General features: G+C 41.7%; 1 protein-coding gene across 1 annotated transcript in view; it reads right to left on the reverse strand.

The window, feature by feature from the left end:
* LOC109467149 (ubiquitin-associated and SH3 domain-containing protein B-like) overlaps positions 1 to 10,621 on the reverse strand; it is a 15,559-nt gene extending 4,938 nt beyond the window's left edge. Inside the window, exons 1-10 of the mRNA XM_019765091.1 lie at positions 10,509 to 10,621; positions 8,841 to 8,894; positions 7,988 to 8,174; positions 6,564 to 6,765; positions 5,676 to 5,845; positions 4,591 to 4,649; positions 3,496 to 3,645; positions 2,650 to 2,875; positions 2,140 to 2,278; positions 859 to 981 (exon numbers count right to left, since the gene is read on the reverse strand). Of these exons, the coding sequence (XP_019620650.1) occupies positions 859 to 981; positions 2,140 to 2,278; positions 2,650 to 2,875; positions 3,496 to 3,645; positions 4,591 to 4,649; positions 5,676 to 5,845; positions 6,564 to 6,765; positions 7,988 to 8,174; positions 8,841 to 8,894; positions 10,509 to 10,621 (1,423 nt within the window). The remainder of the gene's footprint in view (positions 1 to 858; positions 982 to 2,139; positions 2,279 to 2,649; positions 2,876 to 3,495; positions 3,646 to 4,590; positions 4,650 to 5,675; positions 5,846 to 6,563; positions 6,766 to 7,987; positions 8,175 to 8,840; positions 8,895 to 10,508) is intronic.
* Between the last annotated feature and the right edge of the window lie 5,375 nt (positions 10,622 to 15,996).

Genomic DNA, 15,996 nt, shown 5'->3' on the forward strand with positions numbered 1-15,996 from the left:
CCCAAACGTGGCTTAGTTTGTACCCCCCCTCGTCCCGGTTCATTACAGGGGTTGACTTTCTGATCCAAACTGCCTCCTTGATCCAGCGGGTTCTTCTATTGTCTTCTCTGTCTATAACTTTCTTTGGTTGTGTAAAAAGAATTCCCCTATCTCTTAAGTTTTACCAACCTGATGAAACTATTTTCGGAAAAAAAAAATGTCTTTGAGCACCTACCATCCAGTACGGCATCAGCTGTCTGCACACACCTGAGGGATGGGGAGGAGTACACCTGGCTGATGTGTACACCTGTCCTCCTCATGGCCTCACCTGTGGAAAAGGAGTACATCTTCCATCAGATATTCCTCAAGCAATGATCACCCCGACACTGGTGTGTATAGCTCAATTGGGAAGAGTGCTCGCTTTGTAACCAGGAGGGTATTTTCTCTTGAAAATTTTGGTCCAGCTTGGAGATTTTGGGGCTAGAAGGAACAGGTAGGGTCTAAACTTTCCTACTTTGGTCAAATTTTGTTGAACTTCATTTCATCAGTTTAGTGGGCATAATGAGGGACCTGAGTGATGAGGTCTTGTCTGCCCAGGGCGGATGGATACATGAGAAAATTAGTGAGTCAAAAGTAGGGTTTGTTTTAAATTACTGTTGTCAGCTGTTGTCAGAGTTTGAGCTGGTCAACCTATTTTCTTTGATTCTATATTTGGGAAGCAGACCCTTGTGGCTCTCTAAGTGCAGAAGAATTTTTGAGATTGAAGTGTGAGAATTCAAAGTACTTTCATTGGGACTTGTTTAAGTGTATTTTACCATAGGCTTCTATCGGCAAAGGTAATTGTACTGTCTGCCCTATAGCCTGCTAACAATGCTGTACCTGTAAGTCGTGCCTGGAACCACCCCATCTCTGTGAGAGGGCTGTCCTCCGCAAAACTCAGCGGGCTGCCTTCTCTGCAGGGCAGCTTTCTGGGAAGGTTCAGGTCGTGTGGAACATAGTCACCTGAACAAACGTATTTCGTAACGTTTTTTGTTACATTAATCATCCATGACCTCTGACCTCTCCCCGTTCACTTAAGTTCAGTTTTCAGTTAATGTTGTGTGCGTTATGTTATTTTTTTTATTAAGACTCACACCTTTTGTTATGTTGGTTTTACTTTCATGTACATTTGTTTTGTTCTGTTCTGTACATTTGTTTCATTGTAATTTTGCGACTCCAGGAAGAATAGATTTCATGTAAATCTAATGGAGATCGAATAAACAAACAAACAAACAAACAGGAATCTGTGCATTTAGTTCTGTAATCAAAATGATATCAAACCAAAATCATAAAGAAATCTTAGACTATCATTTCAATCAGATTGTTATCATTTTATAATCATTGTTGTTATATTGACAGTGCGGGAAATGTGTGAGAATGTTGGTTTGTAATATATATATATATATTAAAAAGTAACAAAAAAAAAAAAAGTTTAACGGCTCTCAGTGGCCAATGTGCAGATGTTGTCACATCGGCGCACCAAATCCGTAAGGTGTTTTTGGCACCCTGACAGACAGATTAGCCTAAGAGGCTCGGTGGGCGTCACTCCACCGTATAGGTGGGGAAGTCGTGTAAAGTGCCTTTCCCAAGGGCACAACGTCGGGCCACGGTGAGTATCGAACCCGGGACCTCTCGGTTCCGAGTCCAACGCTCTAACCGTTGCGCCACCGACACCACACAGTACAGTAACTATAAATATTAATCAGTTTGCGGAGGATTTTGATTACAATATTGTTCTATCAGTAGATTCACGACAATGCAGAGTCAACATGTCAGTCCAGATCTAGAGCAGAGTTTTTTTTGACAGAGACTCCATCCAGGATCTCTGCTAGACTAAGTAGAATAACTGATAAAAACCTCCTTTCCACATCTACATGTACCATGTACATGTACTGTAAATCAAACGTTCACGGTAGCAAAAGAAAAATGGAGATGTTTGCGGAACTATAAGTTTGCGGTGGTGGCAGGTGCAGAAAAAACAAAGTAGGTGAATTGTCTGTTCACGGTAATGGTAACTTTGCGGTACAGAAGTGACCGCAAAAACCATGAATATTGAATTACCGCAAAATATTGTGATTTAAAGTAAATCTGAGTGTGCTAAAATGGTTGAATTTACAGTACCGTTGACAAAAGAGGAGTTCATCCATCTCTTCCCGAACACGACATCGACCCTCTCCCCGTGACGGAGGATGTAGAGCTGCCGAGGTGTGGCCGGTACCGGGGGGACCTGACCGGTACTGACAGGTCTGGACTTCTGCACCTGCATGGTAAAAAAATTAAATAAAAAAAAAACTAGAAGGGTAACATTTGCAAAGTGAATGCATAATGTTTACTTTCGCTTATGGCTTGTTTTGTTAAATTCTTACTCAAATACATTCATATATATTGTCAGACGGGAGTTTAAATCCCTCCTGCTATAAAATTGCAACATGATGTAACCCAACACTGGTTACCAAGGTGACAGACGTCTGGTTCAGGTCATTGACCTTATTTGTGGAATTGTGGAAGATTGGAATATTAATTTATATTATTCTGAATAAACCGTAATAATCATTAATATGGACTATGGACTCCAGGAGTAAAATTTACACTTATGAAGATCCTAATAGAAGAAACAAACATAATGAATACCTGGGAATACAACTCTTCTGGGGGCGGTCTGGCTGGACCATTTCTCCTGTCAGGTACGGGTACTCTAGCAGCTAGGGTGGGGGAAGGTTCCCTTGGCAGGGGTACCCTGACACCAGGGTTGGGGGAAGGTTCCCTGGGCAGGGGAGGCACCTGGGTGGGGGACATGGGCGGGGCGGAGGCCCTGGTGGCTGATGACGATCCACGGGGGGAAATAACAGGAACACATCTGGAACACAAGAAGTCAAGGATCTTAAATCCATCCATCCAGCCTTCTGTCCATCCATCCATCCTTCTGTCCATCCATCCATCCATCCGTCCGTCCATCCATCCATTCTTCCATCCACCCATCCATCCACCCATCCATCCCTCCATCCATCCATCCATTCTTCCATCCATTCTTCCATCCATTCTTCCATCCATTCTTCCATCCACCCATCCGTCCATCCCTCCATCCCTCCATCCATTCTTCCATCCATTCTTCCATCCATTCTTCCATCCACCCATCCATCCACCCATCCATCCCTCCATCCCTCCATCCATTCTTCCATCCATTCTTCCATCCACCCATCCATCCATCCACCCATCCATCCATCCATCCATCCATCCATCCATCCTTTCATCCATCCATCCATCCATCCTTTCATCCATCCGTCCGTCCGTCCGTCCGTCCAGTCCATCCATCCATCCATCCATCCATCCATCCATCCATCCATCCATCCATCCATCCATCCATCCATCCATCCTTTCATCCATCCATCCATCCATCCATCCATCCTTTCATCCATCCTTTCATCCATCCCTCCATCCCTCCATCCATCCATCCCTCCTTCCCTCCCTCCATCTGACCTGTGCAGTGTCCATGTGTCAGTCTCGGCTGTTTTTTCGGTGTAGTTCCCTGGGAAGAGTCCTGTACACCCTGTGAGCCAGGACACGCCCCTGAGCCAGCCATCACTGCTGCTCACCAACTCATCAGGCTCCAGGTAGATGTAGTCTCCTCTGGGAAGGGGGGGGGGCAATCAGGTACAAGACATTTTATTTATTTCATTCAAAATTGTAATGTAACAATACAAGGAGTGCACTACGCAGCAAGTACAATGTTCATGTATGCAGATAGTGTGCACATATATACACAAAATGAACAAATTCAAACATTTACATGTAACATAGGGCAAGGAATAAGTTTATTAAAGTAATATGTATTTATTAAGTTACATTATATAGAAAACACACTTATGTGTAGAAAGACTTAGTATTTTTAGGTATTTTAGCACCAATTCAGCATTTAGTGTGGCTCAGCTGAAAGAGGCACAGAATCTCTTGGATGTAGCAAAGAACATGTGCAGCTGAGTGCTTTTTTTTTAGTTGTTTGTATCAAAGTTGTGAGCTGGAGAACCCTGGAGCAGGAGAGATGTGGTTGGGTGTTGTTGCGTAAGCAAATTACAAGATATTATCATATAGCCAGAAGGCGTCGACCAATCAGAAGGCTCCATTTGCCATCAGTTATCAGGCTGTAACCTCAAAAGTGGTCGGTTATTATAATAACCGACCACTTTTTGGACCGCACCATTATACTGTGGGGACAGGGCACTAGTGTTAAGACTTGTAAGACTCATAAACCACCTCGTTTGCTACGCTCACTTGGTGGTTATTCGGTATACATATTAGTTATTTGGTAGTTATCGCACCTGACCAGGGATTATCTCACCATATACATGTAATGTTACATCTCGGGGTGGGGCCTTAACCCTTTATGTAGTCAAACAACCCCCCAGGAGACCAAGGAAAAGTGACGGTCTTCTTACACAAAGAGCATGGCAACATGATCAGGTCAGGGCCATTTTACATTACGAAAAGACAGTTATGCTGTTGAAACTAATGGCAGACTGGCCGATTCCATCAAGATTTCTCGCTATCATCAAAAAAGCTTTTGACCACACGTACTTGACCAGTTCCAGTTCATCATCGTTAGTGGGTTGTAGAGGATGGACCACCCTCAGCACCTGTAGATAGCAGAAACAACACAAGAAATTATTCACTTGTGAAAGCTGAAAAATGTATACTATAGAACTCAACACAAAAGTTTACATAATACATAGTACTTGATCCGTAATATCTCCAATATCACTTCATCCATTGTGTAGTATTATGCATTGTTTTGTTGCAATGAAAGGTTAGCCTGGGTACCATCCGGATTTTCATTACGCAACGCTTGAAAAAATCACGTTGCGTAGCGAAAATCCGGATGGTACCCAGGCTAATGAAAGGTTACTTATAACCCTTTATAATGATACCATTATGATAGCTACATTGAAAGGTCAAAACATGACTAAGCAAATGACTTATTCACAAAATTGACCAAATTCTTCTTCCAAGGCTGTTAGGCATTGGCATTATGGGGAATGAATTTAGCTAACCAATGTTATTAATTAGGTTTAGGCCATGTTGATTTAATTATATGGATGACATTTTCCTATGAGAACACCAAAATTGATGTGAGTGTGCAAATGAATAAAAAAACTTTGGCGAAAATAGTTACCTTCATAATGACATCTATGTGGTCATGAAGGTTAAACACATATTGATACATATTGAGTATAGTATGGCGAATAATAGACTCTTCATTTTCATTTCTTCACATGATTTTGGCATTCTATGACATACAACAAGTATCGTTTTCCAATATTTTTTTGCAATTTATGGACCAGGTACAAATTTGTTCGTTTTGCAACTAAAATTTATAATTTACAGTTAATGGTCATAACATTTTTGGGGGAGAAACAGACAAAAAAAATTCTTGTTTTTTATAAACAATGAATTTTTACTTTTAATCAAACCACTGCATTGATAGATTGATAGAAAAACTGTAGCAAGAAGGAGGAAGAAAACGACTTTCCTCAACTGTTGGGGGCAATATATGTAGCATATTGAGCATTTTGAGTTGATTTCAGATTTTTTTTTTTTAAATCAGAAAAAAAGAAGAGGCGTCGCCGAGAGCCAATAAATTAAATTGGTGTGGCCTTACTTACATCAGACTTAGCCCTCCTGGTGTCCCTAGAGTACAGCCTGAGGTCCCACTGTGCAGGCATGGAGGTGTCCATGTCCCTGGCCAGCTCTTCCAGTCTGTGCTGTTGACTGGGGTTGAACTGGTAGGCCAGGGTGATGTGCAGCTGCTTCTTGTGGGCCTTCACCTCTATTCCTGAGAACAGCATCATATAAAGGGGCATTATGTACATTTTTTGCACCAAAAATTGTAACACTACACTAGACTACACACGCTACACTGGGCTTCACACACTACACTGGACTACACATGCTACACTGGACTACACATGCTACACTGGACTACACATGCTATACTGGACTGGACTACACATGCTACACTAGACTACACACGCTACAATGGACTACACATGCTACACTGGACTACACATGCTACACTTGACTCGACTACACATGCTACACTGGACTACACATGCTACACTGGACTACACATGCTACACTGGACTACACATGCTATACTTGACTCGACTACACATGCTACACTGGACTACACATGCTACACTGGACTACACATGCTACACTGGACTACACATGCTACACTGGACTACGTAATACTATATGCTACACAGGACTACACATGCTACACTGGACTACACATGCTACACTGGACTACACATGCTACACTGGACTACGTAATACTATATGCTACACAGGACTACACATGCTACACTGGACTACATATGCTACACTGGACTACACAATCATGCTACACTGGACTACACATGCTACACTGGACTACATACACTACACTGGACTACACAATCATGCTTCACTGGACTACATACACTACACTGGACTAAACAAGGGTCACAGCCTTACCCGTTGTCATCCATGGTAAAATGCATCAGATTTACCTGTTGTCTTTAAGACTTCGTTGGCAAACTCCTGACTGACAGTCCTGAGGAAAGCTGCACTTCTGTCGTCCACAAACAGACCCACAAAACTGCCGGAGGAGTAGAAGTCCAGCGTGACCTTGTCTGGGACCTCCCTGCCCCTCACCCTGCCTGCCACAGTTAACACGGCATGTACCACCTTTGGGACTACAGAGTCTGGGACCTGGTAACAAGGCAAGATGGCAGATAGGTTATACATCTACAATTCTACATGCACATCCACTCAGGGCTTACATGAGGGGGGGGGGTAAGTGATTACGAACTACGCTAAATTTTCACCACCAATTCCGTCAATTACGTTAAATTCTCAGAGCTGATTTTCACCAATTATGGTTACTCTAGTAATGCATTGATTACGAATTACGATGACTTTGGACAGCTGCCTATATTACAGATTACGAACGCTAAAATTTTAAAAAAGGCCTGATTACGCCTTGCGAAAAAGGGCATGCAGGCTCTCACTTGTTTGTCAATACCTCCTAAGTTCATGCTGACATACAAAATATTCTCATATTCTATCGTTGAAGAGATTCATCAGTCACGTATGGTTCAAGTTCAGCAAGATAATTCTTTCAATCAGTGACTATTAAATCCTAAGGTACATACCTCCGAATTTTCGACGACTAGTCAGTTCGTCTTGATCACGGAATGATCCTAGTTTCACGAGAGACTAGGACGAGACTTGCGTGGATCTTCTGCCCCCCTCTGCCTCCTGGCGGAGTAGAGGTAGGTAGGGCTTAGGCAGCTCCCAGCCTTCGTTGCGGTTCAGCTTGGCTCCCACTAATTGGATGTGTATGGGCTATGTGATTGACCGTAAGGACTACAAATCTGCACTTAGTCAACACCAGGTACAGACTGGATATAGGGTCACCACCCAACCTATACTAGACACGATCGAAATTATCGATCAGGAAGCCCGCAATGCCCACCGGAAGATCAAGGAGGCCATACACATCCAATTAGTGGGAGCCAAGCTGAACCGCAACGAAGGCTGGGAGCTGCCTAAGCCCTACCTACCTCTACTCCGCAAGGAGGCAGAGGGGGGCAGAAGATCCACGCAAGTCTCGTCCTAGTCTCGCGTTCTCTCGCGAGACTAGGATCATTCCGTGATCAAGACGAACTGACTAGTCGTCGAAAATTCGGAGGTATGTACCTTAGGATTTAATAGTCACTGATTGAAAGAATTATCTTACTGATCTCATATTCTATTTCTCAATATTCCAATCTCATTCTCATCCTTCGCCAACCGTTGGAACAAAGCTTGAACTCTATAACTATGGATTCTACCAACAAAGATGAGCTTTCATTCGAATGTTGAAAATGTAATATGATAATTGTAATGTTACATATTCTAGTGGCACTCAGATAATAAACTGTAGGTTTACCGAGAAAAAGGAACAGAGTGTGACATGAGGGAAGGAGTTGTGCGATCCGTTCCTCCCACACTGCACCAGGGTTTTCTCCGAGTAGTCCTCCAGCTGGCTGACTAGCGGCCCCGTCGGACAGGCGAACAGCACGTACTCCCGCGGGAGGTCTTCATCCAGGCTACTGTCATCAACATGGGCAAAGATCCTGGAGGGAAAAATAGACAGATTATTAAAGGCCACATGAAACAAGAGGCAATTAAGTCTAGTGGTTAGGCCACAGCAAGTAAATTTTACGGATGACATCCTCCGCAGATTCCAAATCTAATGCGATAAGGCCACACCAATTTAATTAGTTGGTTCTCGGATTCCCCTCTTCATTTTTTTCTGATTTGCAAAAAAAAAAAAATTAAAAAAAGGATTCTGAATCAACTAAAAATGCTCACATTTTGCCTCCAACAGTTGAGGAAAGTCCTTTTCTTCTTAGATGTTACAGTTTTGCCATCTATCAATGCAGTGGTTTGATTAAAAGTTCAAAATTTATTGTTTAAATTCTAACCCCCCTTTTGTGTTGACTTCATGGCTCCTATCAAAGCATTTGGGGCTATAATAAGATGCCTAGACCTGTTTTTATTATTTTTTTTTTTGCCCTGTCGTTTCATATTTTTTCTTAAAAAATCTGAGAACCAACAAATTAAATTGGTGTGGCCTTAGGCCATGTTAAACAAGAGGCGATGGCCTTGAGGTTAGATAAGGATTGCAGCTGATTATTATCTATTCAAACAGAATCTGATCAAGGCACAAATGTTGTTATTTCATTGACCAATCAGAATCAAGTAATCAGATGTTCTTTGATTAGTTTCGTCAGCCTTACCAATCAGATGCCAGCTGGACACTCCTGTCCCCTGTAGCTGCTAGAGCCTTCTCCCTGTATGTATGGAACATTAAAGGGTGTGAAAAATGAGAAAGCATGAACTACATTATATGATCCTATTTCCTGTGTCTGACCTTCTGATTCCTGACCTTCTGATTCCTGACATTCTGCCTTCTGACTCCTGCCTGTCAATCTTCCCCCACCCATGGTCTGTCAACCTATTCTCAAGTTCACCCCATTTCCTGTGTCTGACCGATTCATTCTGCCTGTCAATCTTCGCCACTCACATGCTGTCAACCTACTCTATCTGCACAGACAGACAAATAGACACACAGACCCACAGCTCAGCCACCCAAAACAATACTTCTGTACCAGGCAGAATCACAAGTATATGCATTTCCACGATGCAAGGCAAGCTGTTACTATGCCTCTTGTGATGGGGTTATTTTCAAAATCCCAGTGTTAGGATTTTCTTTCTCTTTCCAACTATATCATTTATTTTGGTGGCTAAATCTCCTAAAATTTACTAAAATTTGAGTCAAAGAAGGTTAAAGAAAGTGAAATTCTGTTCCTTTTGTAATCTATCCTTCATTCCCATGCAATGTGTTTTGGCTTCAGAATTTAATTTCTTGAAAAAGACCATCGCCTAGCAGTGTTTGAAATACCCATCTGTAGTCTGCATTTTGCAGAGAGATTTTCAAAATTGCAGAAGAAAAAATCGTACAATCTGCAATTTTGCATTAGGTTGTAGTATGGTGGCTTGTGTATTTGTAGAAAGTGTTTCAAAATTGCAGGACAAAATTTTCACCCATCTGCAATGTTGCAGAACGTTGAAAAAAAAGTATTTCTACCACTGCCTAGACTTAAGGGTGTGCAGCATAATCTGGCACATGCCTGCCATAAAAACCCCTTGGAATTTTATCATTACAACTCTAGCTCACAGGAGGCAGACAGATTGCATTCTCAAATATTCAACAGACTTTTTATATTACATACTTTATTTCCTTCTACACCGAATTATGCAATCTATATTTAATGATGTATGAGTCGGCTGTTTCAAAAATATACTTCTTCGAAAAGCTGGCACGTTGATCGTATATCTATAGGAGCATTGGCTCAAGGAATGATTGTGGAAGATAGAAACATCATTGTTCAAATGCTGAAAACATTATTACCACATATAAAGTAACAAAAATGTTCACAAGTTTCTAAAAAAAAAAGGAAATTATCAACTGGAGTAATGTGCAGGGAAATGTTACAATAATATTATGATTAGATTATGAGAAAAATTATTTTCTCTGAGTATTATATCTTACGAACTATCAAAACCATCAAAATGGCACACAGTGACTGTAAAATTATCATAAATTTATGACGAACATTGTTGAAGTTCATTGATTTTATGATAAGATAATAATGGGTGTACTAATGTCCTCAAGTTTTTCAGATTACCTTTCTTATAATTCCTCCTCTGAAGACCTTTGTCTTTAAACAAAAGGAAGAAGAAAGTTAAGGACAAAGGGTTTGCAAAGCAGGACACAAACAGCTGTATATTTTCACCAAGCGTGACCCGGAAGTAAGATAAAAAGGAAACTTAACCACAAAAATCTTGCGACTTACTTTCAAGCGTAGAAGGTAAACAATAGGGGAAGGATTTTTCCTACTTACGCCCTCTCCTTGGGAAACCCCATGTTGAGTAGAACCTCAAGATTGGAGACATTTCTGGCGATTGTAGCGGCGAGTCCCGACCTGTCAAAAAACTCCCGGTCTGTTTCCGCCATCTTTCTTGTTGTACTGGCCTAGTCCACTTGCGGGATGGGGGAGGTTGTCCCGAGAGGGGCGCATTATAAATTAGGCCATGTTGATTTGATTATATGGAGGACATCCCCTGGGAACCTCAAAACTGATGCGAGCGTGCGAATAAAAAAAATAGGAAATTGCAAAAAAAAAAAAAAGTTTCCTTCATTATGAAATTTACGTGGTCATGAAGGTTGAACAAATGATTAAACACACGATATGGTATGGCGAATAATAGAATCTTTATTTTCATTTCTTCACATTTTCTTCTTTTCCTTTGGGATTGAGTTTGGCATACCAAGAAATAAGTTTCGTTTTCCAATATTTTTTTTTTAAATTTGGGATATTTTAGCAGTTGCTTCGTACGATTTACTGTGTGGTCGACAACTTTTTTTTTTTTTTGGAAACGGACAAAAATTCATGCGAGCGTGGATGTCATCCATGTAATTAAATCAACATGGCCCTATAGAGGATGCGTATAAATCTCCGAGCAGATGTCTGGCGGCGGCGGCCAAACTGTGTACTAACCAACGGCTGGCTCAACATCAATCAATCAATCAATCAATCAAAAATGGTTTATTGTTAAAATCACGAACATTGCAGCAGAAGCTGAATTGCGTTCAGAGATGTACATCATTTCTTTTAAAAACATTAACGACTGCACAGTCAACATATTAAACACATTTAGCATAACGAGATTCAAATTTTGCTCACATTTGCATCTTAAATATCAAAATTACATTTACATTCCATATACAAGTTTCACAAAATATATTTGAGACATTTACAAGTTTAAGAGTGACATCATTTCGATTCATTCAACAGTCTTAAGAGGGACGGTAAAGGGCTGTTGTAACATCTTGTTGTACGTGTGGTAGGGAGAGTCCTTTTTGTAGAGTTTCTAAGTTCACGTCGGGTTGACTGTCCCCGGGTTGGAGGTAGCAGATCTGCAGTTCTCTCTGACTTCTCCATGCTGACTGCAAACTTACGGCACAGGTTGACTCTCCTGTTCTCCAGTGTCTCAAGACCACACTGTTGTACTACATGTTATGTCTGATCTCCGAATGTCCGTCCAAAGTAGATTGAAAAAAACATTGTTTCCCTGAGATAAATAGCATGTGGACTCTAATAGAGATAATATAAACTTGGACATACATTTCTAGCTCTGTGTACCAGCAAGTGCGCGGAATGGAACCTTCTCTCGGAGGCTGGTTGTAGGATGGCCGGCTATTAAAAAGAACGCGTTAAAAATGCATTTATGTGTCAGTGGTAGCCGCTACCAGCCTTGTTGCTGCCTGGTTGCCACTTGTTATGCACTGTTGCATTTAAATAAACAAACAAACAACAAGAGTTCCACGATCTCATACCTTCGCCAAATGATGTTAACCCTTGCGGTTGAAGAAGTATACAATTTTGATAATTGATTTTGCAAATAAGATCCTCATTGCATGGGTTATATCAGTTGATCATATTCTCCACCCAATGACAGTCTTATCTTAACAAAAAGGCTATTATAGCACTTCCTCATAAATTATGCAAATGAGGTCATGATTTGAATAAATTATGTTTATTGATGTTCGCCTTCACATAACTTCCAAATGTGGCAAGTATGAAATTCTCAGCAGTTACAACTATGAAATTATAAAAATTTCCCATTAATTATGCAAATTAGGTCTTCATTTACATAATCTATATCCTCAGATGTTTTTTTTATTCTCAAGTAGATGTCACAAGTGTTTCATAGTCCTATTATCGAACAAAGCAGATTTATAGAATTTCCTCATTAATTATGCAAATTAGCTCCTGATTTGCATAATTGTCATTTGATTATGTCAAGCATCCCTTCAGGTACCTACATACCAAAAATCACGACAATCCGTCAACCGGTTCTTGAGTTATCATCCTTCGAAAATTTTTCAACAAATGCTCCTGCAGTTCCAGAACAAGCCACTAGGGGGCCCAAACTCATGTCACTTCTTCCCCACCTCAAGAGCTATCTACCAACCAAAATTCGTGACCCTAGCATGTCCAGATCGCGAGATATCAAAACCGGAAGTTCTGCTGCAGTACCAACAAAAGCCGCCAGGGGGCCCAAAATCTAATCATTTCTAGGTCTCATCAAGACCTACCCACCTACCAAGTTTCATGACAATACATATTAAGCTTCTTGAGTTATGCTGTTCACAGACAGACAGACAGACAGACAGACAGACGGACAAACGCTACTGAAAACATAACCTTCTTGGCGAAGGTAAAAACTCTTCAAAACGCTGTATCAAAATTCCCACCCGCCCGGAGCCTGCACAGGAGGCTAAACAAATGCGCAATTTTAGTGACGGAATCTGTCGGATATCATGTCATACTAAAGTGTTTGTTCTGCTTTTGCTTGTATCAAGTTGATTTACATAAGGCCGCAGCAAGTAATTTTTATGGATGACATCAGCGCGCGCATTAATTTTCGCCTGATTTTGGGGGAAAAAAAAACAGAAATTTTGTTGCCTTCTGACAGTGGTTACCATGCCGAAAATGGGCAAAGATGTCTGTTGCCATGCCGGAAGGTGGATGGCAGATAACTATGACGAGAGGAGACAACAAAAGGCTCTGATTTAATGTTTTGTTTCTCACTTTGATGCAATGATATGTGATGCTGGCTGTGTATATGTGATGCTCACACTGAATCAAAACCATTTGTACAATGGTTGAGTCAAAATTTCAAAATGTAGGAACCTTGTTTTTTTCGGCCTGCCTTGTTTTTTTTCGCCCGCTCGCATTAGATTTGGAGTCTACCGAGGATGTCATCCATAAAATTTACTTGCTGTGGCCTAAATTTTGTCCGCACGATACACCTTGGCCCCCTTTGTAAACAGTTATTTAGTGATTTAGGCCACTGCAAGTAAATTTTATGGATGACATCCTCCTTAGACTCTCAATCTAATGCGATAGGGCGGAAAAAAGACAAGGCGGGCAAATTTTGACATCATGAACCTTGTTAAACAAGAAATGATACATACTATTGTGCTACGTTTATTGCCAACTATTACAAAATCCCCTTGTCACTGAAACAACTTTGAAAAATGCGTACGTAATATTGTACAAATGGTTTTGATTCCGGTGGGAACATCACATATACAATTAATGTACATAGCCACCATCACATAAAAAAGGAATGAAATGCACTGCATCAATTTAGTAGTAAAAGACAATAAATCAACGTGTTGGACATCGCACGCTTCCACAACGCTGGCTGTATAGAAGAATGATTTAGTTGAAGGAGTTTTTGCCGTTTTGAAGCTCAGATCGCCGCGCATCGGAGGGAAGAAAACAACCTTTCGCGGCCAGACTCCCCAGGCCAATTCTCTCCTTTTTGCCGAATTCTACAATCCGTATTTTCGTATAGAAAGACAAGGTACAGGCTAAGTATGTTGCTTCGTTCACAAAAGGACTCTCTGCCCACTGTAACTACGATAATCATCTTCAAAAAACCTACACTATGCACACACACAACACCCACCAAAGCAATATCACACTGTCGAAGGCAGAGCCCTCCGAACTCAACTTGTTTCATAAAAACACAAACCCTTTGCAGCAACGTAGGATACTAGTAACCATTTTTGGCGACGTCTCAGGGAGGAGCCTAATGGTACAGTATTGTGTGCAATTCGCAAGAATTCTAGGAATTTGTTTTTATAACCGCTACTCAACAACCAAGTATATATATCATTCAGTTCCATTCACAGCTTCTCGGGTAATGTTGAACACATGCAAATCAACAAATGAACAAAAATCCAGCTGCAGTACCGTTGGGAAAAGTCAGGTGGACCAATTTGAATTTGACCTATATAGCTACATTTCTGCAACAGCTAACCGTTACATGTGCCCACACAGTCGAAGGGCCAATGCTCTAGAACACGCTTATTTTGTAAAAGCGCGCTTTTGACGCGGGGCGCTTCCGCCGTGAAAACCCTTTACGTTTACACGCGTGGTAAAAATATGGCTCGGTGTTTCCTTTTGAATTTTGACATGCTAAAGTCCGACCGTGTTCAAAATTGTTGTTAGAGATGAATAAAAGTTGTAGTAGTTGTGCGTTGAAATCTGCTAATTTTACGGCCATGTTTGTACGGTTGCATTCAGCAGATAGGATCCCTCTTGAAACTGTGTGTGCTGATTACCTAAAATCTGAGCTTTAATTTGATATATAGATTGATACCGTTTTTAATGGGAGAGAGCGCAGAACCAAAATAGACATGCGAAATATAAAAAAAGATCCATCCACAACTTCTCGAGTTATGATGCTGACCTAGTACATAGAACCACCAGGTCCAAACCGAAAATACCCTCCGGTATTACGGACTCAGAGGAAGGCTTTACAACTCCCGTAAAACCTGTATTGCATGGTTTTACATTTATTGAATGCGACAAGGCCATCTGATCTAGCTTAAGCTACGGTCGACGTCACAACCCGCCGTACGTGCTTCTGCGTGCTGTCTACGTGCAAAAACGTGGGCAAACGTAGGGCATCCGTGCGTGGTGAGTACCGCATCCGTACGAAATCCTACACGCAGACACGCCGTAGAACTTTAAGTGCATGTAAAACTTTTTCTACGTGCGGTCTGCGGATTCATCACCCTTGCGTGCGAGTACGAGCGACGCGCGTGCCCCGTACGTGCCGTGCGGAAGAAGCACGTGTGAGCACGGTCTCCTTATGTACGGTAAAGTTGCAATCGCACACGTACGTTGTAAGCACTTACCACTTGCGCAACGTACGATGCACGCAACCGCTCACGGCCAGACTTGGCGTGCAGACCACACTCTTACGCTTTGTGCAACCGTGCGAGTGACCTGCGTAGACGCCACTCCTTCCCCACGTTTTCAGAAAAAAACGTAGCAGACGTAGCCTCCCAAAAAGCGTACGGACAAAAAGCACGTACGGCGGGTTGTGACCGTAGCTTTATAGCCATCTATCGTTTTGTTCTATTCACCCCCCCCCGCACAGTCGAATCGCCCATGTTCTACAACAATGTATATATGTTTGTGACGTTTCTAAACAACATTGGTGTTCTAAACACTGCTTAGAGACAGTGCTCAACGATAACGTTGAAACCATAAAAAGCTCCGCAGCTTTTTACTTTTTTGGAAGTCAAGCTTCGTCGATAACGGGTGAAAAATGCTTCGATTTGCGAGGAGGATTTTAATCAAGTGCTTCCCTAAAAGAAACGGGAAAGTAGCGCCATTGCCAGTTGAGGAGACGGTGGAGGAGGCTGGTGAACATGGCGTGGCACGGGGACGCCCAGGTGAGTGAAGCAGATTCCTTTTGAAGTAGAACCTACTGATAGAGTAACCCCCTCAGCACACACACACA

The sequence above is a fragment of the Branchiostoma belcheri genome, unplaced genomic scaffold (assembly GCF_001625305.1).
Source record: "Branchiostoma belcheri isolate BF01 breed outbred unplaced genomic scaffold, Haploidv18h27 scaffold176, whole genome shotgun sequence".
In the NCBI taxonomy this organism is placed as follows: Eukaryota; Metazoa; Chordata; class Leptocardii; order Amphioxiformes; family Branchiostomatidae; genus Branchiostoma; species Branchiostoma belcheri.